Genomic DNA, 17,929 nt, shown 5'->3' on the forward strand with positions numbered 1-17,929 from the left:
AATGATCAAATACATAGACAGTTTTTAAAATACATTCAAAAAGTATTAAGGTATTTTTCCACTTGAAATCTTGATGAGTGAGCTTAAAATATACACAGTAGAGTACTACCTCTGCCATAGATAAAGATAAACTTGAGGTATTTGTAGGAAAGTGGTTGGATTCTGAGATTATATTAAGTGTAATAAATCAGATACACAAGTTTAAAATATTGCATGGCTTCTTCTATATGAAGAATCCAAAGTATGAATAATTTGAGAGAGAGAGAGAGAGAGAGAGAGAGAGAGAGAGAGAGAGAGAGAAACAGGAGAAACAGGAGAGAGCTAGATCTTTTGCAAATGGGAAAGGGTCCAAATGATGGGAGAAGGGACAGAGGGGAGAGGAAGAAGTAAAAGGAATGATGCTTTGTGCATATGTACCAACTCCATGCAAGGAGTGTAAACACTATGTACAGCAAATGTACTAATACAGCAGAGCCACAAGCATCTTTGTTTATATGTTGACTGATGTTTATGTTTTCTGCTCTTCTAAGAGATATCATAACCACTCAGAAGACCTGACATTTTAAATTAACCACAGAGAAAACTTACTCTATTATGTTCCTGCCTTGGTCCACAGAAGAGGTGATTTATAGCAACTCCAGCAAAACAGGGACTGCTCCTATCTGCTATAGTTTGAATATGTTGTGTTCTCTCCAATACTCATATTGAAATATAACTTGCCAGTGTAACAGTACTGAGAGAAGCGGACTTCTGAAAGGCTCGTACCACATGAGACAGCACCTCATGTTTTATCTCTTTTGCATATGCACATTTGCCCTTCTACTACTTTGCCAGGCATGAGTTGAAACATCGTGAAGCTTTTACCAAAAGTTAAGTAAGTCAATACCAGTTCCATGGTCTTGAACTTTCAACCTCTGGAACCATGAGCCAAAATAAACCCTTATTCATTACAATTCACCAGGCCTCAAGTATTTTGTCGCAGCAACAAAAAATATTAAGATGCCATTCAGAAGGCCAGTGGCACCTTGCTTGAAAAATATTGTGAGTCTCAAAGGAAGATCTGTGACTTCATTTGTCTATGCCACATAGGAGCAGGATGGTTACTGATGGACCATCATTTCCCTCTCTCTGTTGAGTGTGTTTTGTCCTTAGCTGGGCTGGCCAGCATCTACGCAGAGAACAGAACTCACCTATCTGACTCATTTTTGAGTCTCAGGGCCAGCACCTTTTATCCACTGAAGAGCTTATCAGAAACCTGCTTTGCAGGTTTGTGGGTACTTTCTTGTCTGTTAATGAAACTGGTATTTCCTCTCTCTTGTAGTCATTGATGCTCAGTCTCCTCACTGTCAGGCAGAACCACGAAGAAGGCTGAATGACAGGAATTCTTTTCAGTGATAATTTTAAATAATAAAAGTACACCTAAAGTTACCATTTTAAATTATTTTCTGAGAAAAAGCTAAAGCCCAAAGCAAGAACTACTCATTCCCCTTTGGAGGACCAGAGCTGATCTTCTTTAAAACTAGCAAACAATATCTGTGTGAGTGCAAAAATCAATCTGTCAGACATGTAAAGGAGAAAAGATCACACCATCCTTTTAAATGCTTCTTTTATTTCATTGGTTGTACATTGGGTGAGTGAGCTGAATATTACAACCGAAACATAGAATTGATACAAATTAGACTCCTGTTTACACTGTAAGATAATGAATGAGGGAATTCTTTAAGATTTAGTAGAAATGTTACCAGTGGTATATGGCTGAAAGAATGTTTCTGTGAAGTGCTGTTATATCCTGAAAACCAAGAGTGAAATGTAGTTCCCATACAAGTGGAGAGTTAGTCTCTTAACTACAGTATTTGTTGAATTGATATCTTCATGTCTTGGATATTGGTGATTTTGGTTTTGTAATTAAACAAAGCATTTAAGATTTATTCATCACAGTCAGACTTCTGAATATAAACAAACTTTTGGCAAATAATATTTATACAGAAAAATAGTTTTAGATCCTCTCAAATCCCAGAATTATTCTATAAAATTACATTATAAATAAATAAAAAGCAAAATCTGTTGTACATATATTTGTACATCTATGCATTTGCCTTGCCTCCTCCTTACTGTAAATGGCATATTTACGATTCTTTGCATATTATAATCACAATTCTGGAAAATGGATACCATAGTAAAAAATACAGTTTTCTATATTTGCTTGGGGATAGAGGTGATGTTTTTGATGCTCCATTATTAAAGGGCTGAAAATAGTCGTGTGCTAATAATTTTTAAAATCAAAATCATGAAAGAAAAAAAGACAATGTTATAATAATTAATCTACAAAAATATATCAGTGATTCCCATAATTTACCTTTTGGTAATGTATACTATGTTTTCAATGAGTTTAAATGAATCAACAAAGAAATAAAAAGAAAAAAGAAAACAAGTTTGAATGTTTTAGGTAAGTTGTAGCATAACTACATTGTTATAGTTGAGAAAATTACAAATATCAATAATACACAAAGATGAAACTACCAAAGTAATACAAGTTAGATACAAAACTTTCCACAAATTAAAACAAATGCAACGATACAAGCACTATGTAAGATTACACTTAGAATGTGATTCTCTTTTGATAGGGCTATCAGATCTACAATATAAGATAAATAGATAGTAATTAGACTTTGACCAACATGAATTAAAATGCAGATTTCTTTCTTCTTAAACAAAAAAATGATATGGTTGGTGCATCTAGTTTTCATAACAGGCGATGATGCCAAAATTTAAAATATTTTATATTCAATCTCAAAAGTCAAAATACTTCAATCACTAAAATGTTCACAAAGAAAATGGATGTTTTAAACATTTACATATAATATCCATTTATAACAGCTGTTTTGTTTCTTAAACAATAATTTAAAAACTATGTAGGTACTGTATAGGCTATGTGCAACATATAAAATGTGAAATATGAAATATTTGGTACGATAGTGCTTAAAATAAACTTTAAAACAAACTTTCTGAACAAAATTTAATTGTATCGCTATTACCTTGAAGATCAACCAAGTATTTAAAAAAGTAAACAACATTAAAATATGTTTCATCCATATATAGTATATATATGTATGTGTATATATAATATGTATGTACTTGTATTAAAGTTTTTTATACTTTTGAGACATAAAATATGCTTTAAGGTGAAAGAATTAAAAGAACTATTTTTCCATGCTGTAGTTAGTTACAACCCTTTAATCCAACTTTTGAAATGCAAAACTGTAATGGATTTTTTAAAAAGTGAAACTATCTACTTTTTGTTTACATAGTAATTTAGATTAAAGTCACAATCGAATTTTCAGTGACTGAACTCAAACTTACTTAAATTAGAATATTATACAGATCTCCTCACCTACAGCTTCCTTGTTTGACTAGGGTTTTAGTTTAGAAGAGTTATTCTGTAACAGGCAACCGGATGGTGAGTTTGAAAGACTAATCCCTTAGATTAGACTATTGGCGTGGGCCTCTCATTCTTGTCAAGCTGGATGAAGTCTGGCAAAATCTAGGCACTTCTACAAAGTCTCTCTTATAAAACAACTTTAAAAATATACTTGTAAAATAATACCTTCAAGACTTTGTTGGGTGGGGTATGAATCTCATACCGTGCAAAGTTTCTTTTTCAATCTATTTAATGTTATTCGAGAATCCCATGATTCAATGCGGCATCTCCAGGCAAACCCAATACCACACTTTGATGTGTCCCCTGTACTTGTGCTTGGGCTTCCATTCAGAGTTTAGACCTGCAGGGCAGGTATCTATCTGTTTTACTTCACTTCTCGTCTTTGCTGCAGCGTTCATCGTTTTGAGAAGTGAAACATACCCTTAGATCCAGTGAGTACATGAAATGACAGTGATTGGAGTTAGAATCGAACCTGCCCTTGGAATAGGTTGAACTAATGCTAATTATTTATTGCTAAATTTGAAGTATTCTGAGTCGAAATGAGTACATTTTCTGGACTTTCCTGCATCAGCTATAGTTATGGAGATAAGACAATATTCCTAGGACAGAAACTATGTTTAGAAACCCTTTAAAAGTAAACTTTATCCTTTATGTCTTTAAACATCACAGCTGGTCTCAGGTAGTTAACTATCTTAGGTTGGAATATACTAAGCATACCATATTTAATACTCATATATGATATAGCAGCACTAGCTTCTTAGAGTTGTGGTCTGTCCAGAAGAACTACATCTTTATTTAGCATGCAGTTTGTGGCAATTCTATTGAGGAGGAAACAGGATAGTATGTACAGTAACAATGTTTAGTTATTCTCAATGCAGATTCTTGACATTCCATTCCATTTCTGCTGATTACTTCAGAATTATCTGTTAAAAAAAAAGACAAGCATGGTTTAGGTCTCTTTCTGAGAGGGAAAGAAATGAATTTAAGTTTTACTCTTAGAAAACAGACATTTGAAAATAGGAACTCTTTTTAATTTGCTATACTTCTGATGTCATTAAAATTTTGCACAATCCCCACCCTTCATTCCGAAGTTACTTTCTACTTAGCCACTTCTGCTATGTGGCCACTGTGAAGAGCCCTGGTCAAGCACACAGCGCCTGCTGCAAGTCTGTGACGGCACCTCCGAGGGCATGCCCTCTGCTTAGACCTCGGTCTCTTTTTGGCATTTTGCTGTATTTCTCTTTGTTACATATTATTGTGCAATTAATATTTGCTATGGAGATCAGAGAGTCTAAGAAGAGGATACACTGGTACTTAAGGAGTTGTTTGTAAGCCTAAATATAAGCAGCATAAAATTTATAGGAAATTAAATACTATTTATTAACCTATATTATTCAAAAGACATATTCCTATCAAAGGTAATTCTGTTCTGAAGATAGAACAGCAACTAGCTTGAAATGGCAGGTTAAGAATACTTAAATGTCACATATTAAAGAGAAAAAAGGGGTCAGAACATAATCAAGCAGTTAAAATAGTCTTAAAAATTCCAAAAGAAAAGGTAAAGCACAGAGAAGGCTAAATTACCAAACGCGGGTTGGGATCCTGCAGTTCCATTTCAAGTTCATGTGCAACTCCTTGCCTTTCTGCAGGGCAGGGAGTGTGGCCTGTGTGGTCTGGATTATTCAAAGCTAAGCTTTGAACATATTCTAACACAAATATTTATTCTTTAGGCAATACTTCGTCTAAATTTTGTGTAATTAATGAGATGTTTATTTGTTAGCATCTGAGCATCTTTGCTGTGGAATAACTGATAATTTTTTATAATAAGGATAAACAAATATACATACTGGAATTTTTCAATTTCCAGTAAAAACTTCATTTCTACAATAACTTATTATCACATTATGTCAGAATGTATACAGGTGAATGTTTTCCTCTTTGAGTAAATGCCTTGTGGTTTATAAATAACATTTTTTAGCACACTGAAATGGTTTATCTCACAAAATAGATATGCATATTCTTTATTTTATTGCAACAGACAGATATGTATAGAATCGATAAAACAGAGCAAGATCTTAAATATTTGTATTAAATGGAAGCTGAAAACTTCACATATTAAGATCATTCTTAATTTAAAATTGAGATAAATAACATTTCTTATTTTATATAATAATAAATATGAACAAAAATAAGATATAATGATTTTATATGCAAATATTATCTCGGCCTTTAGTATTTGAATACAATTACCATAGTATCTTTGAAGAGTACATAAATGAGATGATGATGTTCTCTAATTGGTCAGCTCATAATTTCATTTATAGATTTAGATATTTTATATTTAAATAGGAATTTTTCTATTTCATTCTTGGGCTTCAATACTATCTGTAAATTTTCCAAACAAGAATGTTTCTTAAGAGTTCCAGTCATTTCCTGGTTTTGTGTTTTATTTTAGCAAGAGTCTCTAACATATTTATGGAAAACCTGACATACAATCCTATTTTGAAATATATTTATGCTCTTGATTACTGATTGAAATCAAAATGCCGTATAGAATGAAATTCCCAACCACCTGGAAAGGAATGTATTCTACAGGAAGCTTGGCAATGCACAAATCAGAAGGGGTGAATTTGCATTACAGAAATTAGTTACAACAGTGCTTTGAACTTGTACTTGACAAAGAGACATGTATGACCATCGAGGTTTAATTGGACTATAAATCAGTTTCAGAGTTCACTAAAAGCATTAACTAGGCTCCCCCAGCATGCTTTCTCCTTTTCCCCGCCTACCCGTGGGCCATTATATGGAAAAGATGGAAATAAAAACGAGCTCTGAGGCTACTGAGTTCACAGCTGTGCCTGCTGCCTGGCGTGCAGGCCAGAAAACTGATTACTCGGGGCTGTGTCTTCGGCTATCTTATGGAGTACATGTGTGGTACAAAGAAGTGAATGACACTGCAGACAGCTGAAGTTACTCGAGAGGCTCAGGGGATCTGACCTCAGAAATCAGAAAGTGTCAGCATTTCTCCTTAGGAATTTTGTCTTCTGGTACAGCAATTTTCTTGAAAATATCATTTGATATTTTTTTCTGACAACAATACCTTGCTGGTACAGTGTAAATTAAATGGACTCTGGGGTTTAACATACACCCTGCAAAGATACTCAGAATAGGGTTCCAGATGAAGTGCAATTGCCAACTGATGCCTCTTGTTTAACTATTCCCCCTTTTTTGCTTCTGAGGTGAAGAGTCATATTTGGCTTTTCTTTTATTCAGATTATATTTCTGATTGGCACTAAAAAATGAAAAATAAGATGAATATGTTTAATTTGTCTGTTTTCCTGGTTGTTGGTTTTATTTGAATTGTAATATTCCCTTGATTTTTAGTAGACTCCAAGAATTTCAATCTATGCCTTACAAGCTGCCTATGTATTCTAGTCTTATTTTGCAGTATGGACAAGATGGCACCAACAGCGTTAACTACTCGGCATAAGCCAGATGTTCATTGCTCTGAGCATCAGACCCTCTCCCTGGCAGGAAAGTGACAGTCTGAGACCAGGAGAGGCAGTGCCTCCCAAGAGCTTGTCTGGCTGTGTTTTGGAGCCAGCTGATGAGTGCAGGCAGAAGAACTCCTGTGAGTTTTGAGTGAGGGAAAGAAGGTCTGGAGAAAACAGCCTGGGGCACTAGATGAGAGCTGTGGGGAGGTGGGGACCTACCACGGGGAGGAGCTGCAGGGGTAGAATTGCTGAGAGCCCTGAAAGACTGCTGGCATCCTCTGGCATCTTCCCCTTGGTGGCCAACCACATCCTGCCCAGGCCTCCCAATGGATGTCACAATGTGTCTGCTTACAGCAACAGAACACCCCACCCAACCGCAGCACCTGAAGCTGCTTCAGCATCAGCTTCTGAGAAACCATGGCAAGCTGTGATGGCAGGAGAGAAGCCACATGCATTGGACAAGATCCATTCTCTTTATCTCCCCAATGGATGATTCTCTTAAGTGAGTAGTATTTTGTACAGCAAAGATTCATGGCAGGAGAGAAAAGTTAGATTTTTAAATAAGCATCTTGCCAATCTTGTCTGGTAAGTCAAAATTCTAAACCGAAAGCATTATTTTCAATTCCATTTCCATTAAATGGAGAACACAAAAAAGTGAGAATAGCTGATGCCCACGAAATCCATAATTCTATTTTTAAAAGAGAGACACATTTGATCTCAAAGCATGAGTACTTTTATAAATCTTTAGTGGTCCCTTTAGTTGCAACAAGAGTATTTATAATGCTAAACTATCAGTTGGTTGTTAGAAGCTACTGCGGATGAAGAAATCATAGCGAATTAAACTGTCCAAGTGACTGGCTTTCAGAGTCTGCTGATTCTGCTACATGTGCGCATCTCTTATGTTACCACCATATGAACTAAGTCCATGATTATGCTCAGATTTACTTCTTAAAAATAGAGGGTTCCAAAGAATCCTCAAGTGGATTATTTCCTACCAAATGTATTACCAGCCGTCACTTAATAATTCCTGTATCTGCACTGAAAGATCTGGCTCATAAGTCAATGGAAGCTTAGTAAAAAGTAGACGAGGCTCAGTTCTGTCTGAATTCTACTGGGGCCTGGCAGAAATGACAGTGTGTGAGTGGGGCAGGAAGGGAGGCTGGGAGCAGGCCCTCGCTTCGAGCAGCTGGAGCTGCCCAAACCTGGGATCTATTTTCTCAAAGAAGCTGCAAATTTATACTAGGAAAACAACTCGTACATATCTTTGGACTAAATTTAGTGTGGGCACCTGATCCGTGAATGCATTGGCCTCAGTTGGAGGAGGATGCAGTTCTGGATAAGTGCTTCCTGAGCTGGGCATTGGCACGAGGTGTAGCACCATTAGTGGAGGCAGCAGTGTAACAGTGAGCGTGGTGAGGACAGGAGGTTGGACAGCATTAACCCTGTGCCTTTCCGACCTGGGGCCTTCCCTCCAAGAAACAGGCACAGGGTGCCTGACCAACAGATACCTTCAGTGTAGAAAGAAAATGTCCCTCTCGCCTGAGTAATGAGCTATGAAATATACATGTTGTCCTGTCTCTTGTCTAGCGATGATGATTCAGGCTGAGCTATCCATCACTTGAAAAAGAACTTATCAGGGTGTGACAGTCCCTTGATTTAAAGCAAAACGGCCTGCACAGAAAATGAGACACTGAGCTTGAACTTGTGGTATCATGAACTCAGCAGCTGACCCAGAAGCTACGCATAAAGGAGAGCGCAAGGAAGACTAAGTACTGAGGATCTGGTTATCGAGGACAAAGCTTCCCGGGCCTTCTACCCTGTGGCTGATCTCTGAGCAGAAGACATGCTTTTAAAATTGTGAGCTTCCAGCTAACTCTTAGAAATGTTTATACTTCTTATAGGAGAGCTCTCACTGCAAAAAAATCAGGGATGCCAGATGAGCTATCTTTTAAAATGATAGCTCTATATTAAATTTACCAAGAACATTTCTGCTTTGCTTCACCAATAGGGAAAACATTTTCATAGCAACGATTCCAATGCATCAAAACCATGAAACAGTTAGAAAAGAAGAATAAGGGATGTTTTAGTTAGGCCCCCCGTGACTAGCCATCAAATGCTGTCTTTGTAGTGCTGAATTTGAAGAGGTAGGTAAGATATACTTTATAAAATATTTACTTGGCCTTGCTGAAATATGAAGGTGTCTCAGTGGACCCATCACTAGCACCAAAGTTCAAATGGGGATTTCCACACAGGGTCTGCGCATTCGTGGAGCCCACAGCAAAACGGAGCTTTGTAGGGGCAGGCTAGGAATGTGTCACTCATTCTTATACTCCTGCTGTCCACAGCGGGGCTGGGCACACCGGACACATTTACAGTTGTTCGTGCATGGATAGAAGATGAATGAATAGGAAATCACTGAGGACACAATGCTGAGGACATCAATAGATGATGGCCCAGAAAATATTCAGAGCAAGCAGTGGAAGCAGAAAGACACCCGTGGGCAAGATACCTGCATATCTCTGTATTTTCAGAGCACTTACACTTTCAGAAAGAGCCGATAAAAGTAAATATCCCTCTCTATATTCCCATTTTCTCCTCTCCATGTTATTCAGAGGCTCAAGGAAAAAAATTCCAGGGTGGGTCAAGAATCACTCACAGAAGAGGGAAACATAAAAGCCCAACAAAACTTCTACTGCAGGCAACTGTGCAGACTTGGTAGATTTGTTAGAAATCTTCCTCCATAGTTATAGGATGCTGTGTCTCCACAAGGCAATTAAAGAAAGAATATTTCACTATCTCCTTAAAGAAAATTTACTATTAATTTAAAAATAGAAAATCAAGTGCAACTTCCTAAAAGTATGGCCAACTAAGGAGGCTCACCTGTCACTATTCCAATCTATGACAGATTGGGAGGGAGAGGGATACTGATTTGTGCCACTGGAGATCAAACAATCTGGCCTTCTGCATGCAGGTGAGTGGGCTACCACTGAGGGCACCCTAGCCCCTCAGTCTTCTTTCTTTGCAGCTTTCTAGTTCTGTTGTACACACCCCTCTTTACTCTTCCCCACTGACCCTCCTCCTCCTTCCATCTCTCTGTTTGATTTTCTCGGCATCTTTTCTCTGTTGCCCCATGCCTCTTCTCAGCACACAGTACTGTCTGACATTCCCTGACCTTGTCTGAGTAAAAACTGAAGATTTTGATGGAAGCCAACTGCACAAAGGCTGAAGCCCATCTGTATAGTTTTGGTTCAGCTGAATTTGATATTTAATCGTAATATTGATTACTGACATCCAGAGAAAATATCTTTTGTCTTTGATGAACATATCATCAGATAAAAGGTAATTAACTGAAGCAATTATAATTATACATAAAAAATGCTCACTTCGGAGAACTTTCTTGGGCCTATGTCATGACTATTTATAGACTTTAGTTGTATCAAAGTTCAAAGTTAATTAGTGGCATGTATAAAGACACTGAAAGCTAGTCTTACTCATCATGCTAAAAAGTATGCTGTTCTCAGGGAGGGCAGTGGCATACCATGTTGACTTGTTCTCAAGTGAGATTTTACGTGGACAGGAAAAGCACATCCTGAAGTCCTGGGAGAAAGTGCTTGGAAGACAGCTATTTTTTCTCTTGAGCAACCTGAGATTGGTTGTAATGTAATAGTAACTGGTATAAGAGTGGTTTTATCAAAATTATTCTTTTTCTCAGTTGTTAGTACAGAACTCACATCCGAAACTAATTTCTAATTTCTCCACTTTTAGTGGCATTATTCTGTTGCTGGCTGATTTCAGCTAGTATTTTCCACTTTGCTATATTTGAACAGAAATTTTTTAATGGACTTTCTAATATGTGAAAAATATCATTTGAAATGCCAATAATTAATGTTTATATGAAAAGCAGTAACAAAAAAGACTCAGTGCAGATACTGACCAGGGCCCACACTGGCGACTCAGGGTGCGGGAGTAGAGTTCAGGATTGGAAATTCCTGATTTGGATCCACTTCTACTCCTCTCAAGTCATGTCCAAGGTGGAAGGCTCTCCTGAGTGTGGCAGCGAGGTTACAATCTTGGGTCCGCCTCTACCCCAGCCCCAGCCTCTCTGAATTCCGACTGCCCTGAGGGAATCTTGAGGGTCATTTCTGACACTTTTATACTGAGAGCAGACTCTAGCCCTCAGGTGACCGACAACCCCAAGGTCATTCTAGAGTAACTGTTTTTGCTCAGGAAGTATATTTCTGAAAGTATCTGCAGCTTCCCAGGCCAAGTACAATTCATTACAAAACCCCAAACAAACCAAAACAACAACAAAAAAAGCTTTGATGTTTTGCCAAAGGCAATATAAATGAAATAACTAGATAGCTTTAAAAGTTTTTGTCCATAATCCTAAAGTGATTAGATGGAGAAATAGAGGCTTTGGACATAATTGCAAAGGTATCTCCAATATATTTTCATCAGAAAAAAGCTGTCCCTCAGATGCCCATCACCCAGCCATGCTCTGTGTTCAGGGAAGTCAGTTTGCCCAAGGGGCCAGATACCCTCCTTGTCCCCAAACACTTTCTGCCTGTCTTTCCAAAGTGGGAGTGCAAGGCTGATGTATCCATGGAGCTGAAAGGAAGCAGGAACAATGGGAAATCTATATGCTTCTTTCAGAGTTCGGTCCCCCTTCTCTACCCCAGATCCAGATCTTTCTATTCTCAACTTGCTGTTGAGGCGGCTATCACTTCTGTTGCTTTCACATTGACAGCAGGATTGTCTACAGGTCATGTGCAGTCTACATTGCCATCCAACTGTGACTGTCTTTTTTTTCTACCATGGGATATAAATCAGGAAGGAGGTAAAAGGATATGAGAAACAGGCTTTCTCAAATTGCTGGCCCTGTCCCTGGTGCTATACAAGTATTTAAAATAAAAATATACCCACAAGTGTTACACGTTTATTCTGGAAGAGAGGATCCATGCAACCACGCTCGCTCAGCAGCTACCAGAGGAGAAGGAAAAGCATCCTACAGCTTAGAGAGTGCAAAGGCCATATGTCAACCAGGAAAAAAAGAAATAGGCAGAGCAGCACACAGCGGATGGGAAAAAAGACAGGGTGTGCGTGCGTGGTTTTGGTGGCTACCCAACAATAGGCCCAGGGTTTTGTCTTCCTATTCTTCATTTAACAGTCTTGATTCTACACCTTACTTCATAAAACCTTCTTGCCTAAATTCCAGTTAGGGAATTCGCCATGGCTTAAGGCTCCTCTATTTCTGGCTGGTAAAAGAAGGGAAGAAATTCTAGTCACACTCAGGGAGTTTGGGTTAGGCATATCCTTTTGATGTCTTTCTTGCATCGTAAAGAAATGGAACCATCCACACACATGGGTGCAGTCTGGCCTACACTTAGAATGGTGTTATCCTCGACTGGTATCATGAGGCCCGCACTCCGGGCAGCGCAACCACAGAGCGCTTTGGAAACAGATCCAAACTCAGGATTCCCGGTTTTGTGCATTGTTCAATACATTGAAAGAGCATGGTGGAGAGTTAACCTTCCAACGCTCATGTTCTGATTCAGGCTTCCATGGCCTCTGTGCACAGTGTATCTCTACACCAGCCTAGCGACCTCACCACCAACACTGTCGCTGTCTTTACAGGAAAACTGAGTTCCAAAGCATATGACCATGGAGCTTCAAGCACTTTTAAAAGTGTGTGTGTGTGTGTGTGTGTGTGTGTGTGCGCGCGCGCGCATGTGCATCTGAGGTAACCTATTGAAGGGAGAATCCAAGAAAAAACTTTCTATATCTTTGAAATCCGATTTGTGTAACAATATTAAGACTTATTTTGTTGTATAAATGGGCAACATTTTTCTCTATTTTTGTTTATTGTTGACATCAAAACGTAAGTCTTTTAAAAGCTATTTACTGGTGGTTCAAGAATTATAAAGAGCTGGGTGAGGTGGCGCCCACATGTAATTCCAACACTCAAGAGGCTGAAGCAGGAGAACTGCTGCAAGTTCAAGGCCAACCTGGGCTACCAAGTGAGTTCAAGACTAGCCTGAACTGTGTAGCAAAATCCTATGTCAAAAGATAAAAATAAAAAAAAGAATTAAAAATAACATTAATAGACATGCAAATTCACAAAGCAACCAAGAGAAATTAAGGCAAAAAATAAGTGTTTTTTAAAAAAATTAGTTTATGAAGCAACTGTAAAAATTTAATAAACACTCATTTATACAATAGGGAGTTTTTCAATATGTAATTTTGCTCACAGTAATAAACTGAAGATTCAGGTCAAGAAAAATACTCCTAGGAACAGGATCTTGTTGAGTTTAACATAAAGTCCCCAACTCTGCTCAATGCCCTGTTTTGTATCTGCTACTATTATGTTAGATTTAGAATCTGGGCACATTTTGGCCACAGTATCTTTCTAAAAAGTGGAGCAGAATGCATAATTCAGCCTGTAGAAAACTGGGCTTTTAAGACACTGAAGGCAGAAAAGCAGCCCAACACTAAAATTCAGAGAAAGGAACAATAGGATTAATGTTATGTGCTGGCCATGGATGTCTCTCGACATGTGCCATTGGCACCTTGTGCACTTCTCAAATTGGTAGGATCACACTGCCACTTAACAAATTTTCCAGCACAGTTTGTTTTTCCCTTTTCTAGGGGTGTGTGTGTGTGTGTGTGTGTGTGTGTGTGTGTGTGTATGGTGTCAGAGGGAGACAGAAGCAGAGGCATGAGAGAGGCTAACAGAACCTACCAATTTGGTTTGAAACTGTCTCATTGCTGTTTCTCAATAAAATTATGGAAAAAAATTGTGCTGCAAAGGAAATTAAAAAAAAAAACCTTCAGGGGGAGTCTGTGAGTTTTGTCTGGACGGCCAGCATGACCTTTGTGAGCTTTAGCTTCTCTGCTTCTGTCACACTAGCACCCCGCTGTGTGGCACGTCCTCAAACTGTGCCACCACCCACCCTTCCCAGTAGTTCCTCAGGAAGTGCCTCAAAATCTTGGAGGAATAGACAACAAAATGGAAACCAAGGGAGGAGAGAAGAGGAGAGGCCAGCTCCCAGACACTTTTACTTCTGTATTACAAAGTGCAGTGGCTTCTTGCAGCTCCACAGCTAACTTTCTGAGGTGACCCTGATTATATATTAATTAGACTCTAGCTACGTGCATGTTTGCCCCCTCCTGTAATGCCCGTGAAATAGGCTTGGTGCACTGCTGTGCTCCCGCATGCAGGCAACACGGTGGGCTCTGACATACATTTGTTAAGAAGAGGCATGAAGATACGCTGCACTGAAAGGACTAGGCTTTTGTTAGGGCGTGACGAGTCACGATAAATAGATCCTGCTTCTAACAGACTTAGTTCGCACAGGACATGCTCACATTTGTATTTAGTTATCTGATCTAGGCAAAGGTAATGCTGAAGGGGAAACAATAACAGTAAAGAATTTCTATTATAAAAAGAATAATTTTAAACCAGGCGTGGTGGTGCATGCCTGTAGTCCCAGTGCTGGAGGGGCTGAGACAGGAGGATCACTATGAGTCTGAGCTGTGTAGTGAGGCCCTGTACCAAATAAATAAGTAAATGATTAAAAAAATTTAAAATGAATAATTTTATAAGATTCAATAGAACAAAATCTATGTACAATTACATGGATTTTCTTGTCCTTAACCCTCTCTTTTTTGGCAAAATATCACTCAGATCATCATTTTTAAAAACTGTGGTAAAGTGAATATAACATACAAAATACCACTTTACCCATTTTCAGGTGTACAGTTCCGTTCCGTTGTTAGCACATCCCACGCATTCTGTAACTATCGCCGCCAGCCATCTGCAGAACGTGTCATCCCAACTGAACTTTGTACCTTTTACATTCTGTCTCCATTTGCCCTTCTTTCCAATCCCCGATCTCCTCTTCCTCCTGCCTCTCCCTTCTGTCCTTCCTACTTTTGCTCCAAAGTGGGATCTCTAGTTTTCTGAGTATGCCCTGCAATCATCACTAATATCCACAGCTTGCTTGCTGACTTAGCCTATGGTTTTACTTAAAGCCAATTAAGTTTCTATTCTCTCCTGCCAGCTGGCAAAGCATTCGTTCTTAACCAGTGATGTTTACTTAATTCACTTGAGACTGATATGAAAGTGAGGTTCTATGGAGATAGCAGAGAAAAATGGCATCTCTTTCAAAAAAGTATTGTTATTTTTTTTTAAAAAAACCAAGAAGCCCTGGATGAGAGGACTCCTTGTGGTAGACACATTTCAGCCACAAATACCTGCCTGTGTATCACCCTGGAAAGCGTGAAGCAATGCCCTCCTACCCCTGGGCTTCTACATCTTGTTCCCTGAGCTAAATTTTAATTCCTATACTGAGCTTACCAGCCAACAATATTTTCAGGTAACTTTTGATATTAAACTTGGACATCTGATAAACACCTCTACTAGAATTTTCTTCTTACGTGGTTAAAACTTTTAAAGCCAATAGTCAGCTCAATCGTTACAAGTTTTTTAAGAGCCAGATAAAGAGGTTCATGGCAATCCTACATTGATTATAAGCTTCAGTCTAGATTCAAATATGATTAAGTTGCTAGAGAACTGGACTTGCAGGAGGAGAGCCTGAGGTCCAAATCTGTCCAGCCACCTACTACTTCCCTGATTTTTTAAAAAATGTATGTAGTACAGGTCTCACTACACAGCCTAGACTAGTAGTGATCCTCCTGTTTTCAGCCGCCCCAGTGCTGGGATTACAGGTGTGCTCCACCACGTCCAGTCTTGGTGGCCGGCTCAGCATGACCGGGGGCGGGGCTGGCAGGGCATGTGCTGCAGGGGATAGAACCCTGGTCCCTGTGCTTACCTAAGCAGGCACTTAGTCTGCTGAGCTATCTCGCTGGTCCTACTTCCCTGAATTTTAAGTAAGTTATGAATTCCCTGATCTGGAGAATGCATAAGACATTCACAGTTATGTTGACTATTAAATAAAATAATGCCTAGAAAGTGTCTCCGATGTGATTCTGGATTTTGACATATAGCAGCTCCTTTCTGTTAGGCTATTATTTTAGAATCCATTATCCTAAATCAGATTTGGTTTCAGTTTTTGATAAATATGGATTCAAGTAACATTGCTGTGCATTTAAATATAAGCCTGCGTGATACACCCTCTGTTGGAAATGTACTTGGTTTTGATGAAGTTAAAGTCTTCAAAAATATGAAATGTACTTCTCTGTCTTTACATGCATATCTTGTCACTGATGACTAATCCCAACGCAGTTTCTCTTTTATTGAAGTCTTAACTGTCAATTCATGGTAATAAATTTTCGAAGTAGAATCTTGTGAAACAGTATCACAGGTCACCGTTAGTGCCTGGTGGTCAGTGTTCACTGCAGAAGAAGTTTAATGTCTTGCAAATGGCAGGATACTCCTTCCTTAAAGTTAGGCCTGGAGAAGCCCTGGCTTCCAGGCTTACCAGGCAGGTTACTATACAGTATTCTTCTTCCTTCCTTTTTTAATATGAATTCACAATTGTTCCTACTTGTAGTGCTAGCACACTGTGAGGGTTGGATAATGTGCTAAGTGCGTGCTGGGGGTAGCCAGCACTTATTAATGCTAATATATGTGTACATATTATGTATATATGGAAATTTTATTATTATTATTTGATACAAGGTCTCACTATGCATTTTGGATTCATAGTGATTCTCCTGTGTCAGCCTCCCCAGTGCTGGGATTACAGGCATGCACACCATGTCCTGTTTTGGGGTCAGTATGGCATTTGGTACCAGAAATTGAACTAGGGACCTTGCGCTTGCTAGGCAGGCACTTATGCCGCTGAGCTATCACCCCAGTCCTATCTATGGACATATTGAAACTATTTTAATTTCCTAATCCAAGCCACAAAGGTGGTATTTTTGGCACGGCAGTATTTACTAACAATTAGATAACTGTGCATAGAGTGAACGACCACAGGCCTTTCTCTGTACCTACCCCTGTTTAATAAACATCTGTGATTCAATTTCCAAGCCTTCACCTATTTTTTTCAGGTCCCACAGATGAAGCAGGAAGAAGGTGGTCACTTGCCAGCTTATTCTTAACGAATAAACAGAAAAGCCCAAGCCCAACCAACTCTCTCAAAATATTTTGCCCGAGGCCAAGTGATGCGCTGGACTTTTTGAATGCATTTCTTGGATTTCTCTTTTAACTTCTCTCCTGGTTCAAGGCCAGCCTAACTGTTGCAGATCGTGCACAAGGGCCGAGAAAAAATATGCACAGTTGAGGTCTGTTCACCCAGCTCTCCCAGTCCTGAGTCGTCATAACTAAAGTGGTTCTCTGGGCCATTCACAAGTACCAGTGTAACAGTGGCAAATACTGAACAAATGATGAAAGAAGTTAAGAAATTAGCATGGAAAGGACCTGGAGGGAAAAAAGGCAGCATGTTTGACTTCTCTGGACATCCAGTTTCCTCAAAATTTTTTCTAAATTTTAAGGAGGAAGTAAATTGATTGATTAAAAACATAACAAAAACAAAAACAGCACAAGGTTCTGAGTTGGATCCCTGGTACAAAAAAAAAAAAGAAGAGGAAGGAGGAGGAGGAGGAGGAGGAGGAGGAGGAGGAGGAGGAGGAGGAGGAGGAGGAGGAGGAGAAGGTTGAATCTGCGCATGGAGCACTGTGGGCTGGTGGAGGCAGAGGCCTAAGCCAGTAAATCTCTTAACCTCTCCTTCTCCTGGATGAAAATACAGATTCGGAGCTTGGGGAAAAGTGCTGTCTGCTCAGCCACTTGGGGAAGTTTCTCAGCTTCTTCAGAGTGCAGTTTCCTTACCTGTGAGTGGGGTTAATAGTGATCCTTTACAGGGCCATTGTAGGTGTGAGATAGGACCACTAACGCCGGGCGCACAGTGAGTGTGGCTACGAGGGTGGCACCCTGCATGTATCTGCAGCCCACGCGCTCCATAGTCTTTGGGGCCCTTCTGTGGCACTTAAGGCACTTTCTCAGGAAGACAGTGGTGAAAGTGCAGAGCCTGCT

General features: G+C 39.2%; 1 protein-coding gene across 8 annotated transcripts in view; it reads right to left on the bottom strand.

Moving 5' to 3' along the window:
• Positions 1-1,589: 1,589 nt before the first annotated feature.
• Positions 1,590-17,929, bottom strand: part of Mbnl2 (muscleblind like splicing regulator 2) — a 156,666-nt gene continuing 140,326 nt past the window's right edge. For 5 of the 8 annotated variants that reach the window (XM_004631200.2, XM_004631201.2, XM_004631202.2 and 2 more), the window contains one exon: positions 1,590-4,362. In XM_004631200.2, the coding sequence (XP_004631257.1) occupies positions 4,235-4,362 (128 nt within the window). In that variant the 3' untranslated portion in view covers positions 1,590-4,234. The remainder of the gene's footprint in view (positions 4,363-17,929) is intronic. The other 3 variants (XM_023715128.1, XM_023715125.1, XM_023715129.1) reach the window with 1 other exon arrangement.

Source organism: Octodon degus, unplaced genomic scaffold, assembly GCF_000260255.1.
Source record: "Octodon degus isolate 3935 unplaced genomic scaffold, OctDeg1.0 scaffold00039, whole genome shotgun sequence".
Taxonomy (NCBI): Eukaryota; Metazoa; Chordata; class Mammalia; order Rodentia; family Octodontidae; genus Octodon; species Octodon degus.